The sequence below is a fragment of the Myotis lucifugus genome, unplaced genomic scaffold (assembly GCF_000147115.1).
Source record: "Myotis lucifugus unplaced genomic scaffold, Myoluc2.0 scaffold_15, whole genome shotgun sequence".
In the NCBI taxonomy this organism is placed as follows: domain Eukaryota; kingdom Metazoa; phylum Chordata; class Mammalia; order Chiroptera; family Vespertilionidae; genus Myotis; species Myotis lucifugus.
Window position 1 is genome coordinate 3,497,496 of NW_005871063.1, and position 16,418 is coordinate 3,513,913.

Sequence of the window (16,418 nt, forward strand, 5' to 3'; positions counted from 1 at the left end):
CAGTCCAAAATGTTGTTATGTGATGCACGGCTGTATTTTGGAGCATGCTAAAACATTACGGAGTACTTTTTACTAAAATAAATATTGATTATATTTTCAATAAAAATTCTGAAATTATAACAATATTACTATTTTGATCACTCCATAATTAAATATTTTAGAAAAGTTATGTTTTAAAATTCTCATTAAATTCCTTATCTCATACAGATTTAGCTTTCCTCTTCCCTAATATCTCATAAATATTTCTCTCCAAATATTTCAAAATTAATATTTTAAAACAATCAAATGTCCAATTCATACTCTCAATAAAGAGTAAATATAATTTATTTCATTTTCTCAAATGTTATTCTTGAATTGTAAATCATCATCTCCCTTGTTCTAATTGTTATATTAAGATAAAAATAGCTTTCTTTTGTTTAATATTTCTGTAATAATAAAGGCTTCTTTTTTATTAATACTTACAAACTAATGGAATGAGGTGAATTGTCACATTTATTACTCACAACCAGAGCGTGAGTAGGTCTTTGTGTTGTTCTCCATTCTTTCAGAAGGGGAATCTGATCCTGAGGTTCAGAAATTTACCCTCATTTGAATTTATATGACTTTTATCTAAGCTAAGGGAGACTGTATACAAGTGCTTCTCTTTAGCAATTACTATCATAATATAAACAGGTTGGTTATCTAAATTCTTCCTTTAAAGGGAAAATGTTTCTGGACTATACACAGAGTAATTTATTCAATGTATACACCCTCTGACTTATTTTATTAAAACTCTTATCTATAAAGTATTTCACTCTTACTTAATAATAAAATAAAAAATAAAAACTACACAATAAACAACTGAAATCGTGATGACCTCATTTCTTATGAAGCCACTTTAATATGAAAGGGTACGTAATGCCTGTGGTGATGTCAGGGTAGACATTCTGGCTTTAAAGTTTTCAAGAGAGTTTTCTAGAGTGTGGCATCTCTTCCTAAAGAATGAGTTCTCCAAGGCCCTAATCACAGAAGGTTCTTTACTCATTTCCGACACTGTCATTTATGCTGCTTGTGGTTTTGTTAGATTTGCTTGATGTACAGGCCATCTGCAATCTTCTAAAATGTGAGGTATATATATATTCTCTTTTATGTAGATAAGTTTCCTGTTTCATATAGAAACATTTCCTGTTTCTTACAGATAAACAGTAGCTTAATCATATTACATTTTTCCCCATACCAAGAAATGGTTGTGCAGAAATACGTCATGAAGAACAGTGTCTTGGCAATAAATGACATTTATAAATAATGCCAAATACAGTTTTGAGCATGCGAGAAGTCTACCCTCTATTAATTTCATTCAGTGTTTTTATATCCACTGTTCAAAACTTGTTTCTTATGACCCATGTTACTTTTTGGAGAACTGTTTCTTGGCTTGTCCTAATCCATGTGACCCCACTTTGTCATTCCTTTATGAGACCGGCTGCCGCCACGCCCCTCAGCGGCTCCGGGCTGTGCAGCTGCCTGCTGTCTACCCAGCCAAGCGTGGCTGCCAGGGCTCCCAGAGATGAGTCACTCAAGCTTTCTAACTTTGGGGAAATCCCAGGCCTGCTATATTTGGACATCACAGAGGCCAAGGGAGCAGTAGGCCAAGAGATTGGTGGCAGGCCTCCGAGGTACTGAACCCAATTTAAAGAATCACTGTGTCCTCTCCTTCAGCTCCAGGCTGTGTGAGTCTCCAGGACTAATTTCCCATTAGGACTCTCCAAGCAGGAGACAGCTGGGCAAGGAGTCAGACGGAGCGTGATTATCCTGATATGCCACTCTTATTTCTTTTCCTAACTTTATCTGGAAGAAATGGCATGTATGGAGGTCAGGCTCCAAGATGCACATCCTAGAGCCCATATCAATTCCATCTATACCAGCAAGGACAAATGCATGCCACTTGGTTCCCTGGTTTTCATAGCTTGGGGCCCCAGAACCCTCTGTAAAAAGCAGTAGAGCAGCTCTGTCAGAAGTAAAAACCCCAAACCCATCTACTCTTCCTCCCTCGTCAACACATTTCAAAACCCCTATTTTTAGATAAATAGCCCCTAAAGCCACCTTTTAATTCTATAGTTGTGTAGTGGTTTTCCACTAGTGTCTGCTGGGACATGGGTCCCCACACACCACTAACACCTATTAGGATGCCTGTGGACTCTATAGCCACAGGACTGAGAGAAGACTTGAGAAAGAAGAGGTTCAAACTACAGACTAACAGGGACTCCCATACCTGACAAAGGGCTTTGAGTCACTCTGAGCGTAACGGTGAGGTGAGTGACCCACGCTCGCTGACAGGTAACTATATAACTAACTGTACTGTTGAAATCCTTAGGAAAAGGAAACTTTGCAATTATTCTGTTCATTAAGGGCATTCTAATTCTACAGGGACCGATTAGACTGGATGCAAGCATCCAAATACAACTGGAGTCAAGTACAAGTCTCGCTGACCCAAATGTCAATACCTACCAAAGCCCTTGGGAAGCGAAAAAGTGGACAGGGAATTTTCTGTCCAAGCCTACAGAACCGGCACTGGGACTTGCTTTGCATATATGAAGGTCATTCACAATTTCAAACTAGCAGATTTGTTGCCTGCAACTGATATTGCTATAACCCCTGGGAAGAACTCATGTAAAGGGGTTCAAAGTCTTCAAGCAATTTCCTCAATTTTTTTTGAATTTCCTCAATTTTGGATTACATTAGCAAATCTATAGAAATTGTTTTCTTTTGTATAGTATAAAAGCAACTTTTAACCTAGCCTTTGCTGAATTATCACACAATCCAAATTAGTAGGTTCTGAAAAAGTTTTTTGTGTTTGCTCATTTGTTTTTAACTGTACTGGTACATAGAAGAATCCCCCTACCCAGGGTACACACTGTTTTCCTGCTTTCGGGAGGGAATATGCCATGTTCATTCTCCTCCTGTTACCCTCATTCATAAATAATATCTGATATAGAGAGGAGTACCCCATGATATATACATTTTAACTGCAAAGTTTTTAGTTGGTATGTATTTTTCCCAATCAAGTGCCAAAATAGGGTCAAATATTTGAAAGGGTAATTCTTGGAGTAGTCCCTGGGTCCTTCCAAATCCTCGGGAATCACTTATAATTTGAGCATATGTAACTCTAAATTGCTGATGGACCCTGGCAATTCTGATGCATGATTAGCTGTTAGGAAGTAGTGTGTGACCCAAATTACAGTTTACTTCTGTCCATCAATAACTCCTTATCTTCACAAAAAAAACTATGATAAGTTTTAAAGTAAAATAATGAAACTAGCTAATAATTACTGATTGTGTACTCTGTGCTCAGTCCTAAGTGAAGCACATTTCATGCCTAATTCATGGAATCTGTATCCCAGACTGATAAGAGCAATTTTATTCTTAGTTTTATTTTACAGATAAGGAAAACAAGGCCTGAAGAAATAAGTGGCAACCTAACACAGTGGTCGGCAAACTCATTAGTCAACAGAGCCAAATATCAACAGTACAACGATTGAAATTTCTTTTGAGAGCCAAATTTTTTAAACTTAAACTATATAGGTAGGTACATTGTTATTAATTTAATTAGGGTACTCCTAAGGCTTAGGAAGAGCCACACTCAAGGGGCCAAAGAGCCGCATGTGGCTCGCGAGCCGCAGTTTGCCGACCATGGCCCTAACACATCATGGTATTTATAACAAATTAAATATTGCTTAGTTTTCTTTTCTACATTTTAGTATTTCATTAGTTATATTAGATATCTGGTACTTTAAAATCTTTAACTATATTTTACACAGACATAAAATATAATGAAATATTCTTGTAAACAAAGAAGCAATCAGCAACACATTTTTTCAGACCTACCTTCTGCTGACATTATATTAATTATCAAATTATGCCTTGCAGTCTCAAAGGTACGCCTATTGTAGGCAGTTATCTATCGGAAAATGAAAATCATATTAAAAAAGTGAAATGTTATTTGGAAAATAAAATTCATTAAGGACAAAATGAAAACATACTGTCCTTTCCATTTTCATGATTTGTTTATATACTTACAAAATATTCCTTCTCTGTGCAATAAGAACTCAGAGCTTTTAGCAATATTATGGGAAGAGAAATCATTAGTCAGGTCTATTTAACATGCCGAAACAAGTTAAAATCAGAGAGACTCTTTCACGGAAGACCGTTAAGTGCTCATCACAATGCAGAGGTACCATTAGTAAATGGATTAACCATTATGAATTACTTACCAGTGCCATTGTAAAATTTCAAAAACACCAAAACAACTTTTATTTTTGTACTTTTAAATGAAGCTTAAGGATTGTCCTGGAAAGGACACATTAAAACAAGCACATCTCCGTGTTGTTTGCACACCAACCAGTCAAAAAAAATGTCATGAATAACCCTTGGGAAATCACATCTCCACTTATGATGGGAGTAAAACAGTAAGGGTCATGGTCTATAAAGCTTATGGCACATGCTCAAAACACAGATCAATCCCTTTGTACAGTCAAATATTAGTGAACATTTGAAGAGCCAATGACCTCACATCAAAGTCAACTCAGAAATAGCCACTGCAAACAGCAAACAAAGCGAAGGCCAAAACCAGAATAATAGTTCAAAATTCAAGGAATAATTAACTTTATGACAGATAGGAAATCGTTCAGACAGGTCTGCAGTACCTCAAAAACCCCAAAAACTAATAGATTGTGCAAAGTCTTAGCATCCCGGCACCAGCCTTCTGACAGTGATTACAGCTGTGGTTGACACTGAGAAAAAAAAGTAGAACAAACTGACTCATAAAAGAAATATCTTGCTCATTTAAAAATGAATATCAAAGAACTTGTATGCATATATGCATAACCCGTGGACAGAGACAATAGTGCAGTGAAGGCCTGAGGAGGGGACAGGAGAGGGATGGAGAAGGTCAATGGGGGGGAAAGGGGGGGCATCTGTAATACTTTCAACAATAAAGATAAATTTAAAAAAATAAAAACAAATATTAAAGATTTTCATAGCATCATAAAGCTTTAAATAAAATAAATTACACTCAGGAATATTTATGAATACAGTAAAAATCAAAATTTTGGAGTAATTCCAAACCTTTAATAATATTTAAAACTATATATTTTGAAAAGCAGACTATTACACAAAGTTAAAAGAACTCTCCCCACAATCTGTCGGATTTCTGTTGGATTTAATGACTTCCTACCTATATTTTTTGGACACATGATTAATTAGATTAACAATGAAATAAAGACTAGTCATTAAAATGAAGTAGGAACTCTGTTCACAAAGAAGCAAATGAAAAAAATGTAATAAAGATTTCATTTAGGAATTTTCATGCTTTTAAAAGTTCACCCTGCAAAAAACTTAATCATTCTCACTGAGAAAAAAAGCATCAATCTTCTACTATTTGTTATAATATCTCAAAGTTAAAGCTCAGAAAGAAATATTAGACATTTGCAAATGAGTGGCAATATTTTTATGGGTAGCCTTTCCTAATTATCACAAATCTCAATATTGTAAATTTCATGAATTCTAATGTGATTGTTTTTAAAAATTCACAGCTACTATAGGGAGTGAAAACCATTTCATGAATTAGGAAGAATAATTTTATTATCTGAATTTATATTTAATGTTTAATGTTAACAGTTATAACAGAATACAGTCCTCCTATCACTTCTAATGAGATTATTTAAATACTGTAATATCCTCAATCAAATTTTACTGAGGTATATGTGTGTGCATGCTTTTGTGGGTTGTTGTTTTGTTTTGTTTTTTGGTGCCTGCTTTTTTGCTTCCCTATGTTTAGAAGAGTGGCTCATCTAATTTAGATGCTTAATAAATATCTACAGAATAAATTAAGCAGAGTTATATGATTATGTATTAGTTTAAGATATGTAAAACTTTTTTGACTATACTACTAATAGAATATTTTAAAACTGTAGATATGTTACTATATATGGATATAGAAATGAGTTTTTTACTACTTGTGCTAGATGAAAGATATGCTATATTTTCATCATTATATTTCTGGCATATTATTTGATACATATTGATAACGTTATCTCTTAGTTATAAGGTATAAGAACATAATGAACCCCTGTGAATCCTCGCACAGCACATGTATTTCTCTATCTTAGCCCCTTGCCTCTCTCCAACCAGAAATGCCATTTTGAATTTTGTATTTATCATACCCTTCATTTTAAATATAGCTTTATTATAAATGCATGTACGCTTAAAATATTTAATTTGCTTGTTTTTTGAGCTTTATAAAAATGGTAAACTGTATGTAGTCTTCTGGGACTGGTGTTTTCTTATTCAACATTATGTTTAAAACATTTATCCATGAGACTGGGCAAGATTTAGTTCAGTGTTGCTGTAAACATTCACTGTGTGACTAATTACTCCACAATTTAGTTATCTATTCTGTTGCTGATGAACTTTTGGGTCACCATTGCTTTGTGGGATATATATATGTGTGTGTATATATATATATGTGTGTGTATGTGTGTTGTCTTTTTTTTAATGGCTTCTTTGGTGAACAGAAGTTCACAAGTTTAATATAGCAAAAATTTATCAATCTTTTCTCTTAAATAAAAATGGTTAGTTATTATTTAAGAACTCCTTCCGGACCCCAAACTCAGAAAGTTCTTCTACACTATCATATAATAGCTTAAAATTTTGCTTTTCACATTTAAATCCTCAATCTAGACTTGAGTTTTATATTTCCTATGAAGTAAGAATCTAATTTTATGCTTGCCACATGGCTAACCAATTGTCTGAGTACCATTCAATAAATAGACATCCTTTTCCCAATGACCTGATGATGTGTGGCACCATCTCTTCAGATATATACCATTGTTCCATATGAGACAGATGTGGTTGTCAATACCTTCAATATTTTGATGCACTGTTTCTTCTGCCTAAGACAGCCTTCCTTCTATTTTGTGAAGTGAATTCCTATTTACCCTCTTACAACTCTTCATCAAACAGCACCTTTTTATTATAACAGTTATGTGTGTTGGCTAAATATGTGTTTCCACTTCAGTGCTCCAACTCCTGGACTCACCTGTTATTCATCCTTCTATCACCAGCACCTATCCTAATGCTCAGTACATGGGAGAGGTTCATAAAATGTCTGCATAATGACTGTATTTCAGTGAACATGAAATTTGAAATTAAAATAAGGAGCAGATAAGTTTGCACTTATTTTCTTAAATATAATTCATATTATAGTAATCTATTTCTTTTAAGTGTCTTAATTTTTTCCACTAATTTGGACTGCCCTCTTTTTTATATAAAAGCTGAAAGAAAAAACTGTGAAATGACACACACCAATGGAACCGGATTAAGAACCCCCAAACCACATGTGTATGGGCAAATAATTTTTGACAAAGGAGCCAAAAACATACCATGAAGAAAATAAAGCCTTCTCAATAAATGGTCCTGGGAAAATTGGAAAGCCAAATGCAAAAGAATGAAACTGGACTATAATCTGTTACCATGTACAAACATTATTTCAAATGGATCAAAGACCTAAATATAAGATCTGAAACAGTAAATTACATTGAAGAAACATCGGTACTAAACTTATGGACCTGGGTCTTAGAGAAGACTTTATTAATTTGACCCCAAAGACAAGGGAAGTAAAGGCAAAAATAAATGAATGAGACTATATCAAACTAAAACGCTTGTGCACAGCCAAAGAAACCACCAACAAAACAAAACGGCAGGCAACCTAATGGGAGAAGATACCTGTAAACAACAGCTCTGACAAGGGATTAATAACCAAAATATATAACAAACTCATACAATTCAACACCAAACAAACACTCCCACTTAAAAATGAGCAGAGGACCTGGACAGACACTTCTCCCAAAAAGATATACAAATGGCAAACAGATATATGAAAAGATGTTCAGCTTCATTAGCTATTAGGGAAATGCAAATCAAAACTATAATGAGATACCACCGCACACCTGTTAGAATGGCTATTATCAACAAGACAGGTAATAATAAGTGTTGAAGAGGTTGAGAAGAAAAAGGAACCCTCATTCACTGTTGGTGGGAATGTAAACTGGTATATCAACTATGGAAAACTAGTATGGAAGTTCCTTAAAAAAATTAAAAAGAGAGTTCTCATATGGCCAAGCAATCCCTCTTCTCTGCACCCACCCCCAAAATTTGAAAACATTTATTCAAAAATATATATGCACCCCTTTGTTCAATGCAGCATTATTCACGGTGGCCAAGACATGGAAACAACCAAAATGTCCTTCGATAGATGATTGAATAAAGATGTAGTAGATATATACAATGGAATACTACTGAGTCATAAGAAAAGATGAAATACTGCCATTTGCAACAACACAGATGGACCCTGAAACTGTTATGCTAAGCAAAATAAGTCAGTCAAAAAAAGCTAAGAACCATATGATTTCACTCACATGTGGGATATAAAACTGAAACTCATAGATACAGACAACAGAGGGAAGCGGTATTGGGGAGTAGTAAAAGGGGCCAAATATATGGTGGGTACACAATGCAATATACTGATCCTGTATCATAGAAATGTACACTTGAAACCAATCTAATATTATTAACCAATGTCACCCCAATAAATTTAAAAGACTTTGGAAATTCACAGAAAGGAATGGTACATTTCCAAATGCAATCTACAGTGTTTCCATGCATAAAATGCTGGAAACTATTGCCATGTAATTTTAATTCCAAAATTTGAAACTCAAATTACCAAAAAAAAAAATATATATATATACAATTTTGCTCATTCTAAGACATTACCTCAATGATTGTTGGTTTCCCCACATTTTCAGCTGTTGGAGACCCATACAGGACTCCATCACTATACGGTGTCCTTTGGATATATCGAAGCCATCCAGGTCGGTCTGGATAACCCATTAAATTTGTGTTAAATGTTATGGGATCATTACTAATCTCGCCTAGATAAGAAACACAGAATTAAAATACAAGTTAGTTATTTTCACACATGTTGCTTTGGTAGTTTCAATCAAAATATTTCTGTCTTAAAAAATTTTTTTTACATTTGTAGCAAACTAAATACACACACACAAAGCCAAATCCATCTGGGAATTCAGATTAGGGCCTCATGTAAAGAAAAAATCCTTTTGGTTGTTCCGTTTGTCTAGAAATCTAATGTAATAAAGAAAGCAGATTCATACAACTTCAGAGGAATTTTTCTTTTCTTTTTCTTTTTTCTTATTTTGGTCACCTAGGAGTGGGAAAGTTTTACCAATAAGACAACTGTCTTTCAGAAAAATCTCCCAATCATGTTGAGGTGTTCATTTTCTTGCGAAGCCTTCCTTTCATGAAACTCTGGACACTATCAAACTAATCTTAATATCTCAAAATTATAAAAATATTATTTTAAAACAAAAATGATGTAATTTTAAAACAATGGAGGATGAGTTGAAAAAAGTGTTACAAATCCAAAAGACTTGTAATAATGACATTTATTAATGATAAATAATAATAATAATGGCATCATTTATTAGCATGTACCTGGCCCTGTTACTGTGCCTAGATTTTACAGGCACTACAGTATTTCATCTGATTTTGAAACATACCTATAAAAGTAGTACTATCATTATCCCTAATCTTGTTGATGAAATATGTAATTTTCCATGTTATGTAACTTCTCTGTGGTCATGTTATGTGGTAAAACTAGAATTTAATCTTGGCTGACTCCAGAAACTATGCTTTTAACTACATGTTTTCTTCTCAAATATTAGAGTTTGCTCAAAAGGTTTAGCTAAATAGTTTTGCAACATAGAATACCACATTAAAAAACATTTTTTAAGTAACTGATAAAAAGACTACCTTTTATTCTAGAATGCTGTTGATAACATGGTTAACTATATTTTATGAGTGTTTTCAGGTATGCTTTTCATCATATAATCTACAAAAATAATGTTTATATTAATTGTAATGCTCTAATTTTCAGAAAATTCATTTTTATTTGTTACTTAAGAATTATAATAATTTAATATATTTTTTCTTGCCAGTCTTTCTATGTCTTCATTGATTTCATAGCATTTGTTACAAAAACATAAGCCAATAGTGAATCAAATAAGACTGTGCAAATGGTATTACTTTAAGGGAAAAATTAATCTTCATTATATAAAATTATTTCATATTATAAAAGCTTTTTTAAGAACTTTCTTAATACCATATTTCATGCTCTTCTATAACATATGTATAGGTTTCTAAAAATCAATGTACTATATAAGATTCAAAGTTTTAACATGAAAGTCATAATTATATAACTATAACTATTTCTACGCAAATACAGGTACATCATTTGTCAGAAGCACAAAGCTCAAGACTGAGAAACCAAAAATATGCTTTATTCAAAATCAAAAATGAATTATTTCCTTCTGCAATTAAATTTATAATCTTATGATGGAAAATAGCCTACAATGACCAATTTATCATGCACCCAAACCATTTCAAATGTTAACAATGTTTTATCATATGTCACCTAGATTATACACACTGAACAAAAAGGAAAATGTAGTAAATCAATCACTTTTCCCCCCCCATTGAAGACATACCAGGTTTGGGGTAAGGTGGAAATTCTCCCTTAAAAGACTCTCTTTCCAAAACATGAACAAAGAGGACACCAGCAGATGGGTACACATCGCGATCAGAGTGCACCTTCGAGAAGATGGTGTACACTGAAAACGGAGAGGGAAGAAAGGAGATGGACAAACAATGAGATATGCTCTTGACAATTCACTTACCCTGTAAAGGAAGGGAAAACTGAAGCAACATGCAACATATTGTTAAGAAGTTTGTTTTAAAAGGAAGTGATTTTAGAACAAAACATCAAACAACTCTTCCGACTTGGCATGTTTAGAGACTTTTAAAATACTGTGTAAACAAAATTAGGCACATTTTAATGTTTTAAATTGTTATTAAATAGTGAAAACATTCATAACATCTTTTTCGTGATTTCATTGCAATTATTACCAGCAAAATGCATCATAAGAACTAACCAACTACATAATTGCTAGTTTTTTTTTCCAAAGCAAAATATAAAGTGTAATTTTTAAATGGTCAGAATCTATGCTGTATTGTTTGCTAGACAGAGCACATCAGAGTGTATAATACCATCGATCGATATAAGGCAACTTTCATATATACTGATTAAAAAATGCATTGATACTTTTTCTATGAGTGTTATTTCTCATCTCTCTCCTACAACTGATTTATTCCATTTTACCTGATCTTGACATTTAATAACTCACGCAATATAAACCTACATCCTAAATAAGCGATATCAATTACATAATAAAATTCAGTGCCAATAATTGCTTTAAGTGAAATGGGGTAGATTTCATGATTCACTGGTTACTTAAGATATACGATGGGAGTACATTAAAATGGCCAAATTGGTTTGATTAGTTTTCCACCTATTGTTTTTCCTCCGATATCAGCATCTCCACCAACACATTACTGCCATTACCCTTGTCACCTCTACAATCTCTTTTGGTTTTCTATCTTCCTGACTGGCTAGTGGCTGCAATTTTTAAACAGATAAACTCTATCAGGCCAGTTCTTTCTCTTACTCACTGATGGATTTGTAAATGGAGTAATTAACCTTAAGAACTCCAACGCTGCTTACTTCAGGCTCACAACTAACTAAAAGCCCTGGATAGCGAGATCGCTGACAGTAGATTTTTCAGCATAAAAATAGGAACTCCCACAAAAATGTTTCTTTATCTGTGAAAACTTGTCCCTGCGGTTCTGTGGATGGCTGCCAAAAATGTAAAACTAAACTAAACTATTTGGCTTGTAGCTTCACGTAGATCCATAGCTTTACTACGAAACACACAACTTCAAAGGCCATGTCACCGAGGGAAGGAAGCTGCAGGCTGGGTTCAAACTAGGTCTGCAGGGAGACTCGTCCCTTCCTGCCTTGTTTGGTGCGAGTATTCGTAAGTAGTCTTCCCATGGCCTTCAGAATACCCAACTTCTCCCCAAGAACAACTTCCTCACCAGTGGAAATGGTCCCGTTCTCAAAAACGTTAGTGTAAGAGTCCTAGAACTGTGAGGATAAGAATTTGAGGTTTTTCAGCAGCTGCAATTCCACAACACCTCCTGGAATACAAGGTGCTATGGAGAATGCAGCAATGAAGGAGACCTAGTCCCTGCCTTCCACGAGTTCACCATCTGGTTTGGGAGACCAATGTCCACCTAACTCGGTATCATGCCAGAGGAGTACGCTGCTCTGGCAATACCTGGGAACATGATGAGCCACAACAGAGGCTAGAAAGAATTGGAAAAGATTTATGGGAAAAGTAGAATTCAATATGGCTTTTAAAGTACTAGCAAGGTTCTGAAACTCAGAGATGGGGAATTCGGGCATTGCAGCATCGAACACACATACACGATACAATTGCGGAGTTGCGTGGGGTTCTTTCAAGGAAGGGAATTAAACCAGGGGTGCTAGATCTTGGGGTATATTTAAGGTAGGGGGAGAAAAACTGGGAAGACGGACAAATTATGCAGAGTTGTGAACTCCTGCTGAGCAGTTATTTCATTCTATATGTAAAAAGGAGTTTATATCCAAAGCACAGAAATATTTCGAATAATCTAAAGGGATCTCTTCAGAGCTAATCTAATTTATTCTTCCTAGAGATTAAAAACACCTTGAAGTTCAGCTCTGAATTTTATTTACCTTCATTATTTTCTCGGCACCTAGAAGGTATCTGGCATATTTGAATAACGTTACCAATGCCTAGTGAACGGATGAATATATTCTAATACAAAACACTGTAGAGGTAAAGACAGGTCTCATGTTTATGGATTAAATATATATAAAATTCCATTTAAATTTCAATTGTGTAACAAATTCTCATGGGTGTGTAGCAGTTTACATGTTACCCTCCTCCATTTACATTACTAATTACTAACCGTTTCCCTTAGTGTCGGCTGTCATAAGGTGGCAAAAGCAAGCTTACAAGCAAAAGGGAAGGTTATTAATTAAATAATATTGAAATGATTCTATTTTCTATATAGCTCTTGGCAGGTCCTGAAGTGGAACCATGAAAAGGTACCTGCTACTGCAATAACGCCTCAGTTCAAGGACAAGGATAGCACATCTACCTCAGTCTGTTTCCATGAAAGGCATTTCTGCAATCTACAGAACCAAGCTACCCTCTAGCATGGGCCTCCGGGGCTTTACGATGACACGCGCTTTTCTTTATTCCTGTGTACTCTAATGCCTGTCTGCAATCTGCTGAACTGCTTGCTGGTCAGTTACCTTGGCAACTCCACAGTAAAGCCTCTTCACGTCAAACATATAGTATGCCATTTACTCTGAGAAAAACATATACAGATGTGTGACGCGTTCATCATTCAGAAGTGGAAAATGATTAAGCCAGGGTGTTTTGTTTGTGAAAGTAATACTTCCTTTCTGTAGCAACAGTTGAAATGATGAGCGCCCTCACAGCATTTTAGAGAGGTACCCTGTCCCTTACCCTTTCTGGTTTGTTAACTTGCAAAACAAACAGCTCTTCAGCAGAGGCTATTTGGGCAGTGGTTACACCTCACTTCCTTTCGAAAACAACAAGTGACAGAGAATTCGAAGTTATAGGCTCTTATTCTAAACACGAACGCCGTAGGGTCTGCACCAGCACCCACAAAAGCTGTTATTAACTGCTGCACCCTCATCTGTCCAGGTACTACTCACAAACAGTAAGCTCGAAGCACATTGTTTTCCTTAAAAGCTAGTCTTGGAAATCAAGGATGAACACTCAAAGAATCCACAGACTAAAATAAAATAATCTCTGGGATAGATGTGTACAGGACCATGTTAATCAAGCTGAGGTCGCAGGTCGTGGACTCTTTGTGTAGCACATGGCTTTGCAACGGTCTCCAGCTGCAAATCCATTACCTTTGCAAACACATGCCACTGGATACAAATGAAACTGGAAACCACTGTGTGGCTAAATCGGTGCAAATCCATCACCATTAATGGGAAAAACAATTAAACCAAAAGTCCAGCTCACAGGGGGTCCAAAACATCATCTTCAAACGGCAAGAGTAGCTAGATTTGCCAAGATTAAAAACTGAACACGAAAGTCATAAATAACAGATTTTTTTCAAAGGAAAAATGATATATCTGAGTTGAGAAGAGCAAAAGGGTATTCGGGCATGGCTGGAGTAATTGTTTCACCCTCCAATGTAGCTCCAATGTCCCTTGCTACCATGCTAGCAACGTCTTTTCACAAAACTGTTTTCACCATATTCATCCTAAGGTGCAGAAACTGTGGACCATATCAACAATATATATTACATTACAACAGAGAGCCAAGAACCAAATAACAGATGATAATGGCAATCACAATAAAGTGGGACTTCATCCTAGCTCAATAGCATCCTGTCTTCTTTTATTAGTCCATTTGACATTTTTTCCTTATGGGAGCAATATCCTAATGAAAATATGAACGTGTGCTTATTTATAATGACTTAAAAACAAAAGCAAATTTGGATGTATTTAGTACACATTAACTTTTGAAGGGATTCTGGTAGTTCATTGCTAAGGAAACTATATAGCACGTAACTTCACAATTATTACATGATTACTTTTAATGGCATACAGGCACGTACAGAGTCCCTTCTCTACAAAGTCCATAGAACACTTACCTTTTTTTTTCTGTGTCACAAGTACAAGTACACGGCTATAAAGATAAACAGGCTGAGGAGTATAAGACCCGACAAGCCCCAGTTAAATTTAAATCTTAAAGCCATCTCTCCTCTGAAATCTTTGGGAAGAAAGTCATAAAGTCATGTTCATATTCATGTGCAGGTGATCTTTATTAGTAACCTATTATGTGTATCTCTCTTTCATCGATACTTTATCAACAAATTAATCACTTCAAAGGGTCCACTTATATAATCAATTACTAATCTGTGTGGTTTAAGAGAATATTTTTACAATCTTAATGACCAGGAACTCCAGGAAAGAAACTTGTCGGAGGGCTGAGTTTTCCAGCGCACTCAGCGGTCGATCCTCTTTCCTGGTGGGTGAAGACGGTCCTTTGGCACATCAATTATTGCACTCTGTTCTATTATACAGCGACACCCTTATGGACGGTTTGGTTGCTTTGTCATTTACTGATCACACTAGCGCTAGCGGGTCCCAGCCCAGCTAATGCTTTTGAAAGGCTGTGTGTTTTATAGATTTTCTGTTTTCTCATGTGAGGACACGTTTGTCAGCTGTCATTTCTCATTGCATCAGTATGTTTCCTATATCAGCTTCTCTAGCCCCTCTAATTTGCCACTATTTATCTGCTGCAGTTTAGAAAGCAGACTTCCAAATGAGGTGGGCTTGCGTGTTCAGGTAGGAATACATCTGTAACTGCCTCAGCACACGTTCTTGCTAGATGTGAAAAACAGGAGCCTGCATTTGCAGCATCTATTGTGGCATATATCCCGGTTCTTAGTGGATGCAGTAGACTTCTGAATAGATGATGTTACTGCCATCGGGATATAGGCATTACTTGCGGAGATGGCAGCGTAAACTCCATATATTAAATGCATTCAGAAGTAAGCATACCTAGAAAGTCTTAATTCAATCCATCTGTTCTGTAAACATGAACTGTCAAATCAGAGTGAATGAATTTAATGCATTGCATATGTAATAATTTCTTACATATTTGATGTGTGGGAAACATACTGCATAGCTGAAATAAAAGAGATCTATTGATTAAGTGATTTATTACCCTTAGCAATAGCTAAATCAGCCTGCAAATATTATCACATATTCTAATTAATAAGTAATATATTAATAAGAAATTAAAGTCTGTTTATAAAAGCATTTCAATTTTGTTAATTTGTCTCTCATGTTCATAGAGTTTTAAGATATAAGCTAATCATTGGAAAACATGACAAGGGTGCTTAATAAGAACAAATTACTTACATAATATAGTGGAAATGTCCCAATTGTTTATAGTATTGCTTGAATAGGAAGTATTATACTTATTATTTGGGTAAGAAAAATGAAGAATATTTTTTAATATGTTTAAGATATAAGGATAATACTGAAAAGCCACTTACCTGATGCGGCTTTAAAAATTAACGTTTGCCTAAGCAATCAGACATCTCAATTCCTCAAAATCCTTTTCACAGAAGATTGCAAACATTAAGAATTAGAATATTTTTTTAAAAAAAAGTTACACCCAAAATACAATTGCTAAACTTATTTAACTATACGATCATCTCTGATAATTAAAAATTGTAAGTACCGGCAGGAAAAATAAGGCTTGTCTTATATTTTATAGTTTTAACAGCGAAAAGCTCTGTATGAGTCCCCGAGCCCCTGTATCCACGAGCACTCCAAGAAGCTGCTAGCAATTCATCAGAATTGA

General features: G+C 35.0%; 1 protein-coding gene across 4 annotated transcripts in view; it reads right to left on the reverse strand.

The window, feature by feature from the left end:
• Nucleotides 1-16,418, reverse strand: part of SGCE (sarcoglycan epsilon) — a 67,239-nt gene that overhangs the window by 30,493 nt on the left and 20,328 nt on the right. For all 4 annotated transcript variants that reach the window (XM_023750728.1, XM_006084973.2, XM_023750729.1 and 1 more), the window contains 3 exons: nucleotides 10,596-10,718; nucleotides 8,806-8,963; nucleotides 3,862-3,934 (listed from right to left, as the gene is read on the reverse strand). In XM_023750728.1, coding sequence (XP_023606496.1) covers nucleotides 3,862-3,934; nucleotides 8,806-8,963; nucleotides 10,596-10,718 — 354 coding nt within the window. The remainder of the gene's footprint in view (nucleotides 1-3,861; nucleotides 3,935-8,805; nucleotides 8,964-10,595; nucleotides 10,719-16,418) is intronic.